Genomic DNA, 17,757 nt, shown 5'->3' with positions numbered 1-17,757 from the left:
CCTACCTATAATATGGCCCAAACACAAAAAGGATTGCTAAAATCAAAGAAAACTTTTTTTTTTTTGAACGAAAAATTAAGTGCTCAAATGCAAATGTTTGAGTCTCAAATATTTTTTGAAAAAAAACAAAAAATTTTCCTAAGATTAAAATGTTTTTTTTTTTTTTTTTATTGAAGTGATTTTTCTTTTGAAAATATATTGTTTTTGTATGAAGCAACTTATTTTTTGATTAATGACACAAATGTCCTAGCCAAAATGTGGCCCAAACACAACATTTAAATCACAATTTTTTTGAATTTCAAATTTATTTTTGCATTCAAACACTTTTTTTTCTTTTATTGAAGTGCCTTTTTAAAAAAAAAAAAAAAAACTGAAAATATGTATTTTGATTGTAGCATTTTTTTGATTGAAGCAACTTTATTTTATTTGTAATAATAATAATAATAATAAAGACACAAATCTACCTCTATATGGCTCCGCCCAGGGGATACAATTTTTGACTGAGGTAACTACATTGGCACGACAACGGCGGGCGTACCATATTCAATGGATGATGATCTTGGTGAAAAGTATAGCTGTCCAGCCAACAGCCTGATTTAGAATTCCCCTCAAGAATGATGGGAAACAAAAAAACGCTCATTTTCAACTTATTATAAATATTCTTGTAAGTTAATTTTATGGCTGACACTGCGTCATCAACATGTTGTGCCCCCCTTCCCCAAAAGTCAAACTCCGCCTATGCTTTTGGATCAGAAGAAAAATGTGACATTTGTAGAATATGATCTCTGCTGTAGTTTCGTTTTCAGTATTGGCACATTGAATGACCTCATGTGATGCGCGTACACGTGCCACGCGCGTGGACACACCCCCAAAATAAGAGGGCGCACTAAAATGTACACATCACACACGCGAGTTTGCATGAGGGAGTGCAGTTAACCAGTCAGTTAGTAATCAGTCCCAAAGACAGTCACTCAGTCAGTTCGGAGGCTCTCCAACCAAAGTTTTGGATGCCGACGCGAGACTTATGACTTTGTCGGGGGCTGCAAATGGGTGGCACGGGTGGCAACCTCTACCTCAGCATGTTGACAGGCGCCACCGAGGCGCAGAAGACGCCCGAGGTGAACGGACACCTCCACCGGGGCGGCGTGGTGGGGAAGGACCCGGCCGAGCTCAAGGCGGGCCTCCAGGACGCGCGCTTCTACTACCCGGACCCCCTCGCGGGTAGCCAGGACTCCCTGGCGCTGCAATACCACTCGGAGCAGGCATTGGGCGGCTTCGGAGCTACACAGTCGGCTCGTTTTTACGGCGGCTGCCCGTACGCAGGCGCCGGATCCCCGCAGAGGAGCGCCGCCCGACCGGGCTACGCGGACGGCTTCCCGGCGGCGACGGCGGGGGGGAAGGACGCGTATCCGCCGTCGCCGGACGGCTTCGGGGCGGCCGCGGCGGGCTACCAGCGGGCAGCCCTGTACCCGCTGCCCGGCTTGCAGCTGTGCGGCAAGACGCAGGCGCTGCTTAACAACTACCCGCTGTGGGCGAAGTTCCACAAGTTCCATACCGAGATGATCATCACCAAGCACGGCAGGTGAGTTTGTACATTGGAAAAAAAAGTTTTTCTCCTTTTGTTATCGGAATAATCAAGTTTGGTAAATTGTTATTGTAAATTATAATTGTGACACATATAGAATTTAAAATTCGCAGGTGCTCATGTGCACAAGTACAGTACAGTACTCTTGATATAGTCATAATCATAACAGTAAAGATGACTAAATCAAGATGTTGCATTGTTGAAAATGAACATAATTATAAGTGATATATTAACATTGAGGCGTATCACCCTCATATACAGTATATGATGTCCATCATAATCATGATACAGTATTCAAAATGTAAAAGTGAGAATAATAAGTTACTCCAGTGGTTGGAATGCCAATTATTACAATTAGTTTAGGAAACGTGACTTTTTTTTTGTTATTTAAAAAACAAATATATTAAATAGATATTTCATATAATGTAAACACAATATTTACATGGGTATAGTACAAAAGTAGCCTACGTGACCCAAAGTGTGAAGTCTACATATATAAATGCCAGGTTTCAGATATAATTACTTTTTATTCATTAAGTAATATTTAAATATATCTTAATAAATGCAAATCCAAAATTAATATATATTTTTAAATTTTTAAAATTTTTTTTATTCAAATGAATAAAAACAAACTCTGGTTATGGTGCCAGTACACTAATAAAATGTTTACGTTATTTGGAATTACATTTTTACCCCAGAATTATTATTATTATTATTATTTTTTTAATAATAATAAATGAATCAACATTTCAATAATTGCAATTTTATTTTTTAAACATAAGAAATAAAATGAATTCGAAAAGTTTTTCAACTTTTTAAACAGAAAACACAAAAATAGTCTTTTTTTTAAGAAATAAAGTATATTAACTAACTCATTACCTGCCTTTGACAAAAATAGACGTCCAATTCATTTAAACTATGAGGACTTGCTGGGAATGCTCATCTTTTAGTTCCATTGACGGCACTATAGACGCCCAATCCATTTTGGCTGGGAGGGCTGATCACTGCTGTAGACTCTCCCAATCAAAATGGATTGGATATCCAATGCCATCAATGGCAGCCAATAAATTCTTATATTAATCTTTTGCAAATAAATATTCCAGATTATATACTTGAATTTCATACTTATCAATAATGGTGTGCATGAGGACTGTATATGCGTAAACATAATTTTTAAAATGCTAATTATTGTGATTAATAAAATGGTACCATGCGATTCATTTTTTGTTTGTTTGTTCAACAGAAAAATTTGACTCTTATTATGAAATTCAACATGAGAGTGACAAAAAGTTGCATTAATATTTAAAACATTTGTTACTTTGGAGCCCATTAGAGTCACTTCATTTCAGTGGTTGAAATCATTATTGTATAATCTGAAAAGAATGAAAGAATTTTAAAAAAGGCAAGTAAAAAGTAACTGAAGTGGCTCTGGTGTCAAAAATGAACGATATCGAGTTTCACGTGTTTGATAGAAGCTTACAGTTATTATAGAAATATTTGATTTTCAATCACATTAAAAATGAAAACATGACTAAAATTAGTCGTTCCAAGTTCATTATTGGAATTATTGATGATATTGTGGAGGAGTCTTTGATATTCTTCATCATTTTGTGTCAGACGTTTTCAAATTTATTTGAATTTAAATGTTTATAGCTGTACATGAATGGTTCCTACTAATCAATTTCATAAAACCAAACATGAGATTTTTGGTATTTTGAGGATAGCAACATTTAATTTCTTTAGAAATTGTTTTTTTCATGAGTTGCAAACTGAATTTTTCACAACACAGCATTTTGCTCCGGTTCCCCTTTTTCATTAAAAAAAAAAAAAATTAAATATCAACTAAAATTTTTTTTTAAATATGACGATTTTTTTTTTTTTGGTCCTACGACTAAAAATTAAAAGCCGCAAACCTCATAATATCTCAAGTGTGAACAAGTATGAACAAATACGTAAACTGAAAAGATGACAAGATACATCCAGGACACCTTTAAGAATTCGAAGGAAAAAAAATTACATTTTCATATTTTATTTCTGCCTTTGACACGCTCCACTCATGTGAGTGTATGACTGATTCAAACGTGCGGAGTTGAAAAAATCTCCAGAGACTGAAAGTTCACATGCAGCTCTTCACAAGGTGAAGCATCTTTGAAGCTGCTTTGAGGCTTTCCAGCTCAACTTGGATGCCCACAAAAAAAAAAAAAAAAATCTTCACTTCATATGAGAGTCCATAATGAATGGTCAAAATATGGAGGAGAACCAGGATGTTCTTAGGGTGAAGCAATTATGCATGAAATGAGTGAATAGTTTTTATTAAGCTTAAAACTTATTAAATGTATTGGTTGCCGTTGTCAGTGCTAGACATCCAGTCCATTTTGTCTGGGTGGGCTGGCAGCGAATCAACAGCAGAAAAAGTAACGTAACCATCGCTAGCACGTACCTTACTATAACAGTAGTAAAGACCATGGTCAATGACGGACTAACTCAAGTCATAATAGTAGTGGTCAGTCCAATCAGTCGTTAAGTCTGTCAAAATTTTATGAAAGATGATGAATAAGGATCATTGGGGCTGCAGCTATCGATTATTTTAGTAGTCGATTATTCGATCAACTAATTAGTTCCAATAATCGAGTAATCGGAAAAGGAACATAAATTAAAATACCTGAGCTGAGCCTCAAACTGTATAAACAAAAAAAATAAATGAGCATGTAAGTACAACAAAAGAACAATTGGCTAACTTACATAGCAAAAGTCCGCTAGCTAAAATGCTAACTTTTTTAATTTTAATTTTTTACAATGCTCTTAACAAATGGTTCAAACACATATTCCCACAAAAAAAACAGCTAAAGATACCTATAAATTAAATTATGAATGCCTTACAAAAAACATTAGCTCAAACAAAAACTTAGCTTAGGTTGGTCTTAACAGGGAGCAACTGGATTCAGCCGTGTGAAATGAGTTTTGTCATATTCACTGTTGCCTTTAGATGGCAGTGTATCCACCCAATTCAATAAAACGAAATGCAAAGACTTTCAAAACAAACCATTACAACGCCAATTTAATTAAATGAATACTCGAAGCAGCAAATCTATTTTCTAATCAAATTACTCGAGTTAATCGATTATTTGTTGCAGGACTAATGAATATTTATCTTCACTTGATTTATGGAAATTTGAAAATCTTGAAGGTCACTTTGGAAATAGGAGTTGGCTCGGTCTTTCATTGATTAAAAAGTGCTTAGTATTAAAAAACAAACAAAACAAAAAATCAGATTTGGTACTGTGTCAATTAGGACTATATGAATCTAATAGTGTTCGACTCAAGTATTCAAGTAATCATTCTTTGATTTGGGTTGGTAATTAATACAGGCCCACCGAGAGCCCACGATATTTTGGGGACACAATAATATTAACAAAACGTTTGATATTATGTCTATTAAGTGATAATATTATTATTGGGTTGGTAATTAATACAGGTCCACCGAGAGCCCACGATATTTTGGGGACACAATAATATTAACAAAACTTTTGAAATTATGTCTATTAAGTGATAATAGTATTAAACGTGTAGTCTTACAAATAGGCACAGTCTTGACAGTGTGTTTGTGACCTTTTGACGTCATTACCCCAAAATATAATCACCTCCTCTGTTTCATATCACAAATGTAGCCTACAAATTTGATAATCCATCCATCTATTATCTACCGCTTAATCCGGGGACAGCAGGTTTAGCAGGGAAGTCCAGACTTCCCTCTCCCCAGCCACTTTAACCAGCTCCTCCAGCGGGATCCCAAGGCATTCCCAGGCCAGCCGAGAAACATAGTCTCTCCAGTCTGTCCTGGGTCGTTCCCGGGGCCTCCCACCGGTGGGACATGCCCAGGAGGCATCCGAGCCAGATGCCCAAACCACCTCAGCTGGCTCCTCTCAACGAGGAGGACTAGCGCTCAACCCCGAGTCCCTCCCTGATGACTGAGCTTCTCACCCTGTGCTTAGAAGTTTGATAATAATCCCTTTCATCGTTCTTTAGTTATATTAAACACATAGACTGACATCGGGGACTGAATACACTACCCTGCTAGTGCTGCAGCGATCAATCGATTAACTCGAGTATTCCGATTAGAAAAAAAAAAAGATTCAAATTAAATTTTGCTGCATAAAGTGGTGTTGTAATGGTTTGTTTTGAAACAGTTTGCATTTAGTTTTATTGATTTTGGTGGATACACGGCCCGCTAGTGTACCTCATTTGACATGGCTAAATCCATCTGCTCCCTGTTAAGACCAACATAAGCTAAGTTTTTGTTTGAGCTAATGTTTTTTTTTTTTTTTATGCATTCGTAATTTAGTTTATAGGTATATGTAGCCAATTTTTTGTACGTATACAGTATGGGTCTGCACCATTTGTTAAGAGCATTGTAAAAAAAAAAAAAAAAGTTTGCATTTTATAGCATTTAAGCTAACAGACTTTTGCTATGTATGTTAGCCAACTGTTCTTTTGTTGTATATAGATCTTTTTTTTTTTTTTTTTTTTTTAATACCGTTTGAGGCTCAGCTCAGGTATTTTAATTTTTTATGTTCCTTATCCGATTACTAGAATATTCAAACTAAATAGTTCATCAATTAATCAACTACTAAAATAATCGATAGCTGCAGCCCTAGCAGGTTTCATTGACTGTAGGAAACAAACAAAAATAAACAATAATTCAGTGCAATGGCAGAGAGCTGGGACAGATTTGTTTCCATATCAACCACAAGATGTCGCCATTTGGCTTTTGAACGTATCACCAGACACGGTTAAAATTAGAGATTGACCAATATATCGAGTCGATATACAGACTTTTTTCCCCCAGCATCGGCCATCAGTCGTTAAACAAGAAAAAATAAATAAATGAAAAAGCCGATAAGAAAGGATTTTGATCAGGCATCTCTGCGGGCAACTGTGGCCACCGATGACTGACTGTAGGACGGCTTCAGGCTTGTCTGTTTTGTAAATGTTGTGAAATTTTTTTTTTTATCTTGCATGAGAGAATATGCAATGTTGCTTTAGCCTTTTAAGATGTTTATCAAGTGATCCTTACACTCTCAATGTAACTTCTAGCATTAGCTTAGCATTAGCTGTAGCATGGCGAGTTTCCTCTTAATCTCTCTCACTTGTTTACATGTCGGCGTGACGTCCTGCGGAGTTTATTTATTGGAAAATAATGTACTGTGATCGCTGAGTGTGTATAAACATAACAGGTGCTGCGTTCGTTGGTTTCGTTGCACTAGATTGAATTAATCCTTTAAGTCTCAGGTCAACATTGTAAATTTGAAGCTGTTGAAGCAATTAAAAAAAAATGCCATTCATAATCTACTTGCTTTAGAGAAAAAAAGTATATCGGCTTACAAAATTGGCTTTGGACATCGGCAATCGGCTGAATATTTTTTTTTTTTTTTTATATATATATCTGTATTGGCATCTGCATTTGAAAATCCCATATCGTCGACCTCAAGTTAACACTTGTCACACTATTTTCGTCTAATGGAGGAGGGTGCAAGAAAAGCCTGGCGGCCCCCCAGGCTTATTAAGCAATAACCTAGTATAGATGGGGTTAGAGTTAATAACGAATAACAAGGTAAACATTTATGTTTCATCAAAAGATGTTGGCAAATATAATGTAAAAATTTTTTCAATGAATCTACATTCACAAAATATTTTATATTAGATATCAAGAAGTTCAAATAATAGGATTCGGACAACTTCATGAAAAACCATGGTTCTAAATGATTAATCGGTTATCAAAGTACGTCTCCTTGACTGCTAACGTCTATCATTGTCAATGGCGGTGAATGGGTCAATTTGATGATTAATTGTGACAACCAGAGTATCAATACATTTTTGCACTGGGTTAAAAAATGACAAAGAAATGAGTTTGCCCACTTTAGTTCCTAGTGGAAATGCTGTTGACATGACAAAAATATTTACAAGTTTACATTACGGTTCTATATAATTGCAGTCAATTTCAGCGGCATTTTCGATGACATCACAGGACACGATGATTAAACATTTATACATATTTCTTTCCTGTCCTAAAACGATAAATCATGACTCTTTTGTGTTAGGTATCTTCCCACTGGAGTTTCACATTGAAACGCGGGGAAACTGAAGTAGGCGTCGCTGCTATTTTAAGTCCTTGCTGGTCATACTCAACATGTCACTCAAATTAAAAGAATTCATTTGAATATTAGGAAATCTTCTATTTTTTCTTCTTTTCCCCTAAAAAAAAAATAAGCAGAAGTGCGACCATGCCGCGTTTTGATAGTCACTTCCTGTTAAAGCTTCATCTTCACAGAAATGCAGAGCGCCTCGTCGTAGAGCAAAACAAGCGCATTCTCAAGCTGATAAATCCTGTACTCGTCTAAAGTTTTTAAAAAATTCACAGTTAATTTAATAAAGGACTCATCATTGAATTGTTTTTATAATTTAAAGCAAATAAGGTTTGAGTGAAGTGTCAAATGTAAAAATATAGAATGAGATACTCTTAAGGAACTGACTTTTACTCTGAAATAATCTGACTCATTAAAGGTGGACATGGAATACATGAATACTACAGTACGGGAAAATTAAACTTTTAAAAATAGTGAATTTTCAACAAGTGTTGTTGAAGTTAACACTTTTAACTCAGCAGAAAGCAAAGATGTCAAACCAAGGCCTGTAAGCCAGATCATCATTTTGATTGGGCCGCCAAAGTAAACCATATCAAATTTCAAAACAAGTTTAACGAATTTCACAGAATCATGATTTTAATTTATTTTATTTTATTTTTTCATGTTTTAATACACCCCCAACCCCCCCATGTATTTATTTAAAATGAATATTTAAAGAGCTACTGTTTTCCCCCTATTGTGCAGGGTGTTTTTCCTCCCCCCCAAAAAAAAAACTTTAACAAGCCAATAAAACCAAGAGTGATGGAAAAATACATTTTATTCATAGAAATTAACCCTTGGAACCATTTAAAAAACAATTATGGGATTTTCATTTAAAGTTTGTTTCTTTGTTTTTTTTGTGTGTAATGTATTTATTCAGATTTAGCATTGGAAAGATACATATATGACATGTTTTTTCACTTTTTGCCAAAGTATAATTTAAAAAAATATATATATATATATTAGGGCTGTCAAACGATTAAAATTTTTAATCGAGTTAATTACAGCTTAAAAATTAATTAATCATAATTAATCGCAATTCAAACCATATATAAAATATGCCATATTTTTCTGTTAATTATTGTTGGAATGGAAAGATAAGACACAAGACGCATATATACGTACATTCAACATACGGTACATAAGTACTGTATTAGTTTATTATAACAATAAATCAACAACATGGCATTAACATTATTAACATTCTCTTAAAGCGATCCATGGATAGAAAGACTTGTAGTTCTTAAAAGATAAATGTTAGTACAAGTTATAGAAATTTTATATTAAAACCCCTCTTAATGTTTTCGTTTTATTAAAATTTGTAAAAATCTTCAATCAAAAAATAAACTAATAGCTCGCCATTGTTGATGTCAATAATTACACCATGCTCACACATGGTGCTGAAAGCAATAAAATCAGTTGGACCCAAGCGCCAGCAGAGGGCGCCAAAGACCAAAAAACAAGTAACAAGCGGACATTACACTCTGCTGTCATTTTAATCTGAGCGGGGCATGTGCGTTAATTGCGTCAAATATTTTAACGTGATTAATTTAAAAAATTAATTACCGCCCGTTAACGCGATAATTTTGACAGCCCTAATATATATATTATATTAATAAATGGTTTTTAAGTAGATCGATCCCTCATTTTTAATGGTTAGTGGGGACCAGAACCTGCCACAATAAGTGAAAAATCACTTTGTGTGTGTTCAATGTATGTAGTCAGATTTAATATTGGAAAGAGATACATAGATACGACACGTGTTTTCTCCCTTTTTTCCCCTAACTATAATTTTTAAAAATGTATATTTTAATAAATGGATTTTAAGCACTTCAAATGTATTAATCATGATAAGTTTAAGACATGTTACTGTCCCACCTAATCACTTTTAAACAAGAATAAAGTACTCTAGTAGAAAAATGTTTGGTTTCATTAAATGCTTCATTGAGTGAGTCCACTCAAATCCGCTCAAGCTGCTTACTTACACACAATGAGTTGCCACAGCAACTGATTAATAAGTTAAACGATGATTGACGTATACGGCGCTTTGAAGTTTCAGCTTCCAAGCATTTATGCCAAGATCAAACCGTAACGTCTGTCAATCATCGTTAACCTCAATAAGCAACTCCAGTGCACTGCCTGACCAACAAAGAGCAGGAAGAGGGAGGGAGAATGAGACTATGTGATCGGCTAATAATTATGATAAGTTTAAGTATTTTTAAACAAGAATAAAGTAAAAAAATGTTTGGCTTCATTAAATGCTTCATTGAGTGAGTCCACTCAAATCCGCCCAAGCTGCTCACTTACACACTATGAGTTGCCACAGCAACTGTTTCACAAGTTAAACACTGATTGACGAATGCGGCGCTTTGAAGTTCGTGTTTCTGGCAAGATCAAACCCAAACGTCTGTCAATCATCGTTAACTTTAATAAGCAAGTCCAGTGCGCTGCCTGACCAACAAAAAGCAGGGAGATGGAGGGAGAGTGAGACTATGCTATTGGCTCGGGACAGCTCATCTGTATTTATTCATTAGTTTTTTTAATTGAAAGAAAATCCGCAATGGACTGATGGTGGGATATTTAAAGTGCGAAGTTGCAAGGGATCACTGTATCGTGATACTTTGTATCACAAAAGATTATCGATATGCTCCTGCGAAGAATCAGTAAATTGTTTTAAAAAAATGTCAATGTTTAAAAAAACAAAAAACAAAACTAAAGTTGCTACCAAAATCTTCCACCATAATGATGTCTCTGTTAACTCTATGCCTGCCAGTGACGGCGTAGACGCTCAATCCTTTTAAACTGGAAGGGGCGAATGAACATTCATTTATTCAAAACCAGAGGATTCGCAGCCAGTCTGTCTGATTTTGGGGGCGTTTACAGGTCACTTTTTGTTCATTTTAGAGCATTTACAGGTCACCTCCTGTTGAGTTTGAGTCACTGCCTATTCATTTGAGGGATTTCCGGGTCACTTTCTGTTCTGTAACCCAAAATAAACAGGAAGTGACCCATAAGTGCCCCAAAATCAACAGTGAAGGGAATAGTTACCTTTCTTGCACACATCATATACCTGTTTGCATTACTTTAACACACTTAGTGTAATCAATCAGGGAATAGTATCGTTTCTCATATTTACTGTAGGACTGTTTGGATTACGCTAACACACCTAATCTAAAATAAATAGCATGTATACAATAGTTTCATGAAAAGAAGCAAAATAGAGGGCATAAAAGATACACAACGCCATCTTATCACAGAGGCCCAACGTGCGTCATGAGCAAGATTGACGCATCAACTCTCGCAATCAGTTCTCCCGGGCACTTCAGGACAAAGAGCAGGGCGTTCTGTCCTAAAATAAGTAGCATCAGAGAACGCCCAATATCCAACTGATAACACAACTGACAAGATTCCAAGAGCCCCCTTTGACGCTGAGGGGGCAGAATCCACATCCTCGTTGCCCGGACAACAGTAACTCCCGATTCCTCCTGTCCAATCAACAAAACACAATAATCCCACACACACCCTTCTTCCTTCTTGACATCCTTCTTCCCGCCCAGGGCCCGCCCCCGCGAGAGCTTTCAAAAGACTCAACATTTAGATAACAACTGTCGCTTCTCGGGAACATTTCTATGTAGCAGTTGTTTTGCCGACCCTGGATCCAGCATATTCTCTCCGTCGTCTGTTTTTGCTTTGTTTTTGACCATTGTCGACGAATAAATTGTCAACCTGTTTTCGGTGAGCCTTATTTGAACCGTTCAAAATGGAGTCAGTACAAAGGGTTAACACCGGAGTGAACGCGCGGGATATTGGCCCCTCCCGGCCGACTTGCGGGAGCGGTGCCAGCGGAACACCATTTGGTTCGGCTGTCACTGTTTCCGCGGCTTGGCCGGGGGGCTGAATTCCTTCAACCGGAAGTGACCCTGAAATGCCCCAAAATCAACAAAACGTGACTGAAAATCAACAGCAAGTGGTCTGTAATGCCTTCAAATTAAACTCATTGGTTGCTATTGATGAATTGGATGTCAGCTAGTGATAAATTCAATTCAATTCATAGCAGAAGGATGAAATAAGATCTGTTGATTATTTGTTTTGTGAATATCCTAGAATGACTTTCAGACCAATGAATTGATAATTGTTGTATCGCCATATCGTGAGATCGTTATCGTGAGCTTTGTATCCCAAATCATATCGTATCGTGAGGTATCTAGAGGTTCTCACCCTCACTTTAAAAGAAGTCCTCCTGCATAATTCCATTCTTGAAGTCTGATGTTGGAAAAGAAACAAGTGACACAAAAAAAAAATGTTAGCATTGCGAGACAGTGACCTTGAGCAAGTAAACAATATGCTGTTTGAGTATTGAAATTTGACAGTATCCCAGCTCAGATGAGGGATCAAAGAGGAAGCAGATTTGAAGAACAAATTCGTACAGGAGGACGCCATTTAAAAAGTCATTAAAAAAAAAAAAAATTCATCATTTTTTCTTAAAATGTTTTAAAGTTTCACTCACTATAAATATTTTTTCTTCAATCACTCTTGGTTTTATTGGATTGTCAGAAAGTTTCCGTTTTTTAGGGGGGTCAATGTAATAAATATATGTTTAAAAAATAGTAATAAGAGGTTCGGAAAAATATGTTTTGGACAATTATTAGGTCAACATTGCCTCAAAACAGTTAGAGGACTATCAAAATAGTTGATGACTGGATAATGAATTTGTTGTCGATGAGTCGATACAGTACACGTCAAAGATAAGTTTGACGTATCAGCTTAAAGGGGAACCTCGGACTAAAAGACTTGTAGGCTCTAATAAGCCACAATTATTCTCTTTTAGTAAACATGTTATTAGAAAGACATAAAATATTGCCATTGATTTAAAAATCTATCAAATTTAGTACGTTTTGTCCTACTGAGGGCGCCATGTTTTATGCGCGCAATGGAGACTCGGTGTGAGACGTATCGTATTGGTCCGAATATAAGATGGTGGTTTATGCATTGAAATAAGACTGAAAAAGTGGGGGTCGTCTGATATTCGCGGTCTAGACATTATACCCATTCACGACGCTAGATGGCACCAGATATCATTGAAGCGATGTTCTGTCGTGACAGATCTCTCAGCTACACTCAAGTTTACCCAGTTTGCATTATTTTATTGCAATGTTTTTCCTTATTCAGCTTGGTTTCAAGACGACAGTTACAGTTAGACTTCACTTTGATGGTTAATGAAGTTATTGCAATTTTGTTGTTTAATCACAATAGATTGGTTAATTTATGTTTCAAAAACCAGAAGCCATTCATATACGAATGTGATTGCAATTTAGTTTACAAATTTAAATGTTCAGATATTAAGATTTGAATGAGGCAAAATAACATGCTTTTTCTCTCAAATATATTGTTATAATCATTCGTTTCAGATGTACTGTAAATAATTTTCTGTATAAAAATTGTGTTCAAAAAGTCTTTTTTCAAACTTGAGTCTTGAAAAAGAGGTCGTGTTATAATCAGGGCCGTCTTATATTCGAGCCGTCTTATATTCGACAGTTTGTCACTGTCACTAGACGAACACTACAGGGTTACTGCAATTCCTTCTATGCGGCGAGACGTCTAACACATGCACATATCAGTTAAAAGCGGCGAGTACTTACCATTTATGCTTTCAACGAGTTTATTACCTTTTCATTGCCCCTAAATACTTTTTGCATGTTTCCCTCTCATACTTTTAACCATTGTGTTTTCCTGTGGTAGCTTTAGCGCAGATTGTTGATCTGTTGACCACATTAGTAATGTAGCATATTTAAACCACCCTTATTTGATATTACTACGTTTAAGTATTTTCTTAAGGCATCTTTAGTATGTTCTGTCTGTATGCATATAAACAAAAGATGAAAGCGCACGGTAGTACTTTGGGTGTCAAATTCACCGGTGTAGCACATTTTGGCAGAACATTTTTTTTGTCCTACTCTCGTCTCGTCTCATCCAGTCTTTCCTGTTCATTTTGCTTTTGCTGCTCGTTTTGTGAAATATCGCTAGTGCTGTCATGCTCATCAATGTTCCTCTCGGGTTCAAATTGAAAGGGTTGAACAGATGACGTTTATGTGGCTCGAGTCATACCCTGGAAGCCCGGCTGCGTAACCATGTGACGTCACTGCCCTGCGACGTCAACCACAATGGCGACCTACTAGTTAAACTAATTTTACAAATAGTATTCCAATGAAAACATCAAGAGGGATTTTCAAATTATTTTAACTCATTATAACGTATATCTTTTAAGAGCTGCAGGTCTTTTTATCCGTGGATCGCTTTAACTCAGGAGATTAAAGGTAAAGCATCAACTTTGGCAGCAAAAATGAAAAGTATCATGATAATTCCAATTTCTGATCCTGAGAGGTCCTCGAAAAAAATCTCACTTCTTAGAGTTTCGTGTCGGCGGGTGGTGGCAGCTGCCGACCGGCACGTCGCGGTCACAGCCGATCAGCCGAGCTCGTACTCTGACGAGAACCCGAGCTGAGCTCCTGTCCACACGCATCAACGGGTGCGCCGGTGCGGAAGAGTCCTCTCCCCCACCACCCAATGTCCGCTTCCTTTACGCTTCCGTACGTCGTTTCCAAATATCATCTGCGCATCCCCGAACTCTTCGCCGCCACTTCCGACGGATACGCCGACATTTAGCGTTAGCGTCAAGCGGCAGTTCAACAGAAACGAAAGAGAATCAATGCATAGACTTCACTATCATTTGATGGGAAAAGGCGTGCGGGGCTGCTCCATAGGGGGCCTATTTTCAAAAACTTAAAATTCAAATATTTTCAAAACCAAAGCAGCTAGCGACCTAAAACTGAAACAGGCACCTCCCTGAGGTATACATGAGTCTCCATGCGCAGCGGCATCAAAAAATTCATAGTCGTTCCCAATAAAATCCCGATTATTTTTTATATAAGTATTACAAAAAATGGCTATAAAATTCTCAGATTTTTCGCTAGATGCACAAAAATTACCAGATGCACAGATAATCACCTATATTTTCAGGATCAATAGCAATATTTAACAATTCATATAAGTTTTTGCCCGAAATAACGACTTAATTTTTTTTTTTTTGGTGCAATTTTGACATACATTTTCAACAGTTAGCAACTCAATTATCACATCAGAAACATAATACTTATGGAAAGCATGCAGAATCATCTTAATAATACTCAACAAAAGCAAATTTTATTTTTTTTGTAGTATATACAACCACAACTTATCTTGGTTGAATTCTGATGTCACTAGTGGTCCACAGTCCCTGACAAAAGCCTTGTCGCTTATCCATTTTGTAGAAACTATTGCTAATAACCTGACTTTTAATTATTCAACTGGTTTCAGAAATTTCTCATATGAAAGCTAAGACCCTCCCAAATGATGTTGAATGTACAAAAATATATTTGTTTAACTGAAAAATTTAATGAAGACGTAAAGGTCAAATTTTGCAAGACAAAAGTTTTGTCGCCTACAGAAAGCAGTGTGAAAATTGAACAAAAAATGTACTTCAAATACAAAAATATGTCACATAACATAAGGGAACCAAGTAGTGGTGCTGTGAGATCCAAATTTAATATTTTGTATGACTTCCATGGGCTTCGGCAAGGATTCATACAATTTATTGATGAAGTCATCAGGAACATCAAAGAAAGCAGTCTTGCATGCGTCCCAGAGTTCATCAACGTTCTTGGGTTTCGTCTTCCATGCTTCCTCTTTCATCCTACCCCAGACATGCTCAATGACGTTCATGTCTGGTGACTGGGCTGGCCAGGAGGATCTTGATCTTCTTTGCCTTGAGGAACTTTGAGGTAGAGATTGAAGTATGCCATGGAGCACCATCCTGATGCAGAATTTGTCCCTTTTTATGGTTAGGAATGTAAGAAGCAGCTAAGATTTGTTGATATTTCAAACTATTTATGTTGCCTTCCACCCTGCAGAAGGTCTCCTGCAATATTTGTGGCGACTGTGGTGCAATTCCATGGAAGATTCATCTGAAAAATCCACCTTTTGCCACTTTTCCAGTGTCCATCCTTTTAACAGGTTGTGGCCCTTGGCAAATACCACACATTTTTTTAATTGTCTTTTGTTAAATGCTGGTTTCTGGGCATAGATTCGACCATGGAGGCCATTTCTAGACAGAATTTGACAGACTGTTCTGGTTGACACAGGGTCTTCAGTTGACCAGGTCTCGTGGAGCTCTGCTGCAGTGGAAAAAGGGCTGGCTTTGGATTTTCCAGCAAACAACTGGTCCTCCCAAGCAGTTGTCTTGCGGGGTCTGCCTGACCTGGGCTTGTCAAAAACATCTCCAGTCTGTTCATTTTTTTTTTATTTTTATCCTCTGTACCTGACGCTGAAACACACTGAAGGTGTCTGCCACATCTGCAGTGGATCTGGTCTTCAGGCTCTTGATAATTAACACTTTGGTCTCAGGAGGGACCTTAGGCATCTTGTCAGAGGTCAGGTTGCAGTTGATGTGGCAGTCTAGTGCAGGGGTTCCCAACCTATTCCACTAAGGCACACTGTGGGTGCAGGATTTCATTCTTACCAAACAAGATGACAACACTTTTTCCCCAATCTGGTGTTTTACAAGTGCAATCAGTTGATTGCAGTCAGGTGTGGCTTGTTTTAGCAGAAGCCTCATTGGTTCAACTGTCTCTGCTGGATCGGCTGGAACAAAAACCAGGACCCACAGTGTGCCTTGAGGACTGGGTTGAAAACCCCTGGTCTAGTGAACTGGGGTTCTTTTTATACACACCTGAAAGTTAATTGATCCATTATTGGTAAGAGATGAAGCTCTAATCTGGGATTGTGTGCATCATTTGACAAGGCGACAAGACTAATTTCTTTGCAAAAACTGACTCAATGGGCTTAATACCAAGCTGAAAACATCAGAACACTTTTCAACAGTTTTGTTTGGTACCGAAATGTTATTACAAAACCTGTTGGGATTAAAATTATCCATTTCTTTTTAGAAAATATTGATTACAAATATATTAGAGGGACACTTCAGGTCCATGTGTATGCAAGCGACAAGACTTGTCAGATACTGTGGATCACCACAACAATAATGGTCATATTGTTAGCGGACCCTTTTCCTCAGGAACTTTTCTCTTTCCAAAATACTGTACTTCAAAATACTCATCTGAAATTACAACGAGTGGCATCAGCGCCAAACAAATGCTATGCTTGGACCCGACGATTCAGGTCAAAGACACGCCATAAAGAACTTAAATGTTACATCGACGTCGATATTAAGGTCGTTTTCAAAGGCTTCAACCAGAGGTACATTCATTAACATCAGATGCCTTGTTTTAGATTTGCGTCCCGATTTCCATCTCCTCGCTGACGTAATCAGGCGCTAGCTTTCAATAGAACTGATCCGCTTTTCAAAATAAAGCATGGAAAGGACAATTTGACCTGCTATTTTAGACAACTTACATAGCAAATAGCGTGTAAAAAATTAACTTCAAATATTCATTTAGACATCATGCTGAATTATACAAATTCATAGACTTCATAAAGATATTGACGGGACACGACTCGGGGCCAATTAAGAGGGGGCGGGCCGTCAAAGCTGACGAGTGAAATCACAAACAAAGAGCTTTTTTCGTGAAAATGTTTGTGAATAAATGCTTAAATCCCTGAATTCTTTATAGATATGGACATAAAATATTCTCGATTCTTGGTTTAAACAAAAACAAAAACGTGCAGCATTTATTTTACGTAAATATGTCAAAGTACGATGCTAGTCTGTTAGTCACTGTGGCGGCGGCCATATGTAAACAGAGCTTTTCCGGTAAAAATTCTTGTGAATAAATGTTGATTCTTTGTTAAAAGAGCAAAAAAACGGGCAGTTAGCATTTATTTTACGTAAATATGTCAAAGAATGATGCCAGTCTGTTAGCTATTGTGGCAGCCCCCTTATCATAACAAAGAGCTTTTCCGGTGAAAATTCTTGTGAATAAATGCTTAAATCCCTGA

General features: G+C 37.0%; 1 protein-coding gene across 1 annotated transcript in view; it reads left to right on the top strand.

Moving 5' to 3' along the window:
* The first annotated feature begins 925 nt into the window (after nt 1-925).
* tbx21 (T-box transcription factor 21) overlaps nt 926-17,757 on the top strand; it is a 31,009-nt gene continuing 14,177 nt past the window's right edge. The window contains exon 1 of the mRNA XM_057825673.1: nt 926-1,582. Within this exon, the coding sequence (XP_057681656.1) occupies nt 1,047-1,582 (536 nt within the window). The 5' untranslated portion in view covers nt 926-1,046. The remainder of the gene's footprint in view (nt 1,583-17,757) is intronic.

Source organism: Corythoichthys intestinalis, chromosome 21, assembly GCF_030265065.1.
Source record: "Corythoichthys intestinalis isolate RoL2023-P3 chromosome 21, ASM3026506v1, whole genome shotgun sequence".
Lineage (NCBI taxonomy): Eukaryota > Metazoa > Chordata > Actinopteri > Syngnathiformes > Syngnathidae > Corythoichthys > Corythoichthys intestinalis.
Note: the sequence above shows the minus strand (reverse complement) of the source record. Positions and strands in the feature narration are given on the sequence as shown.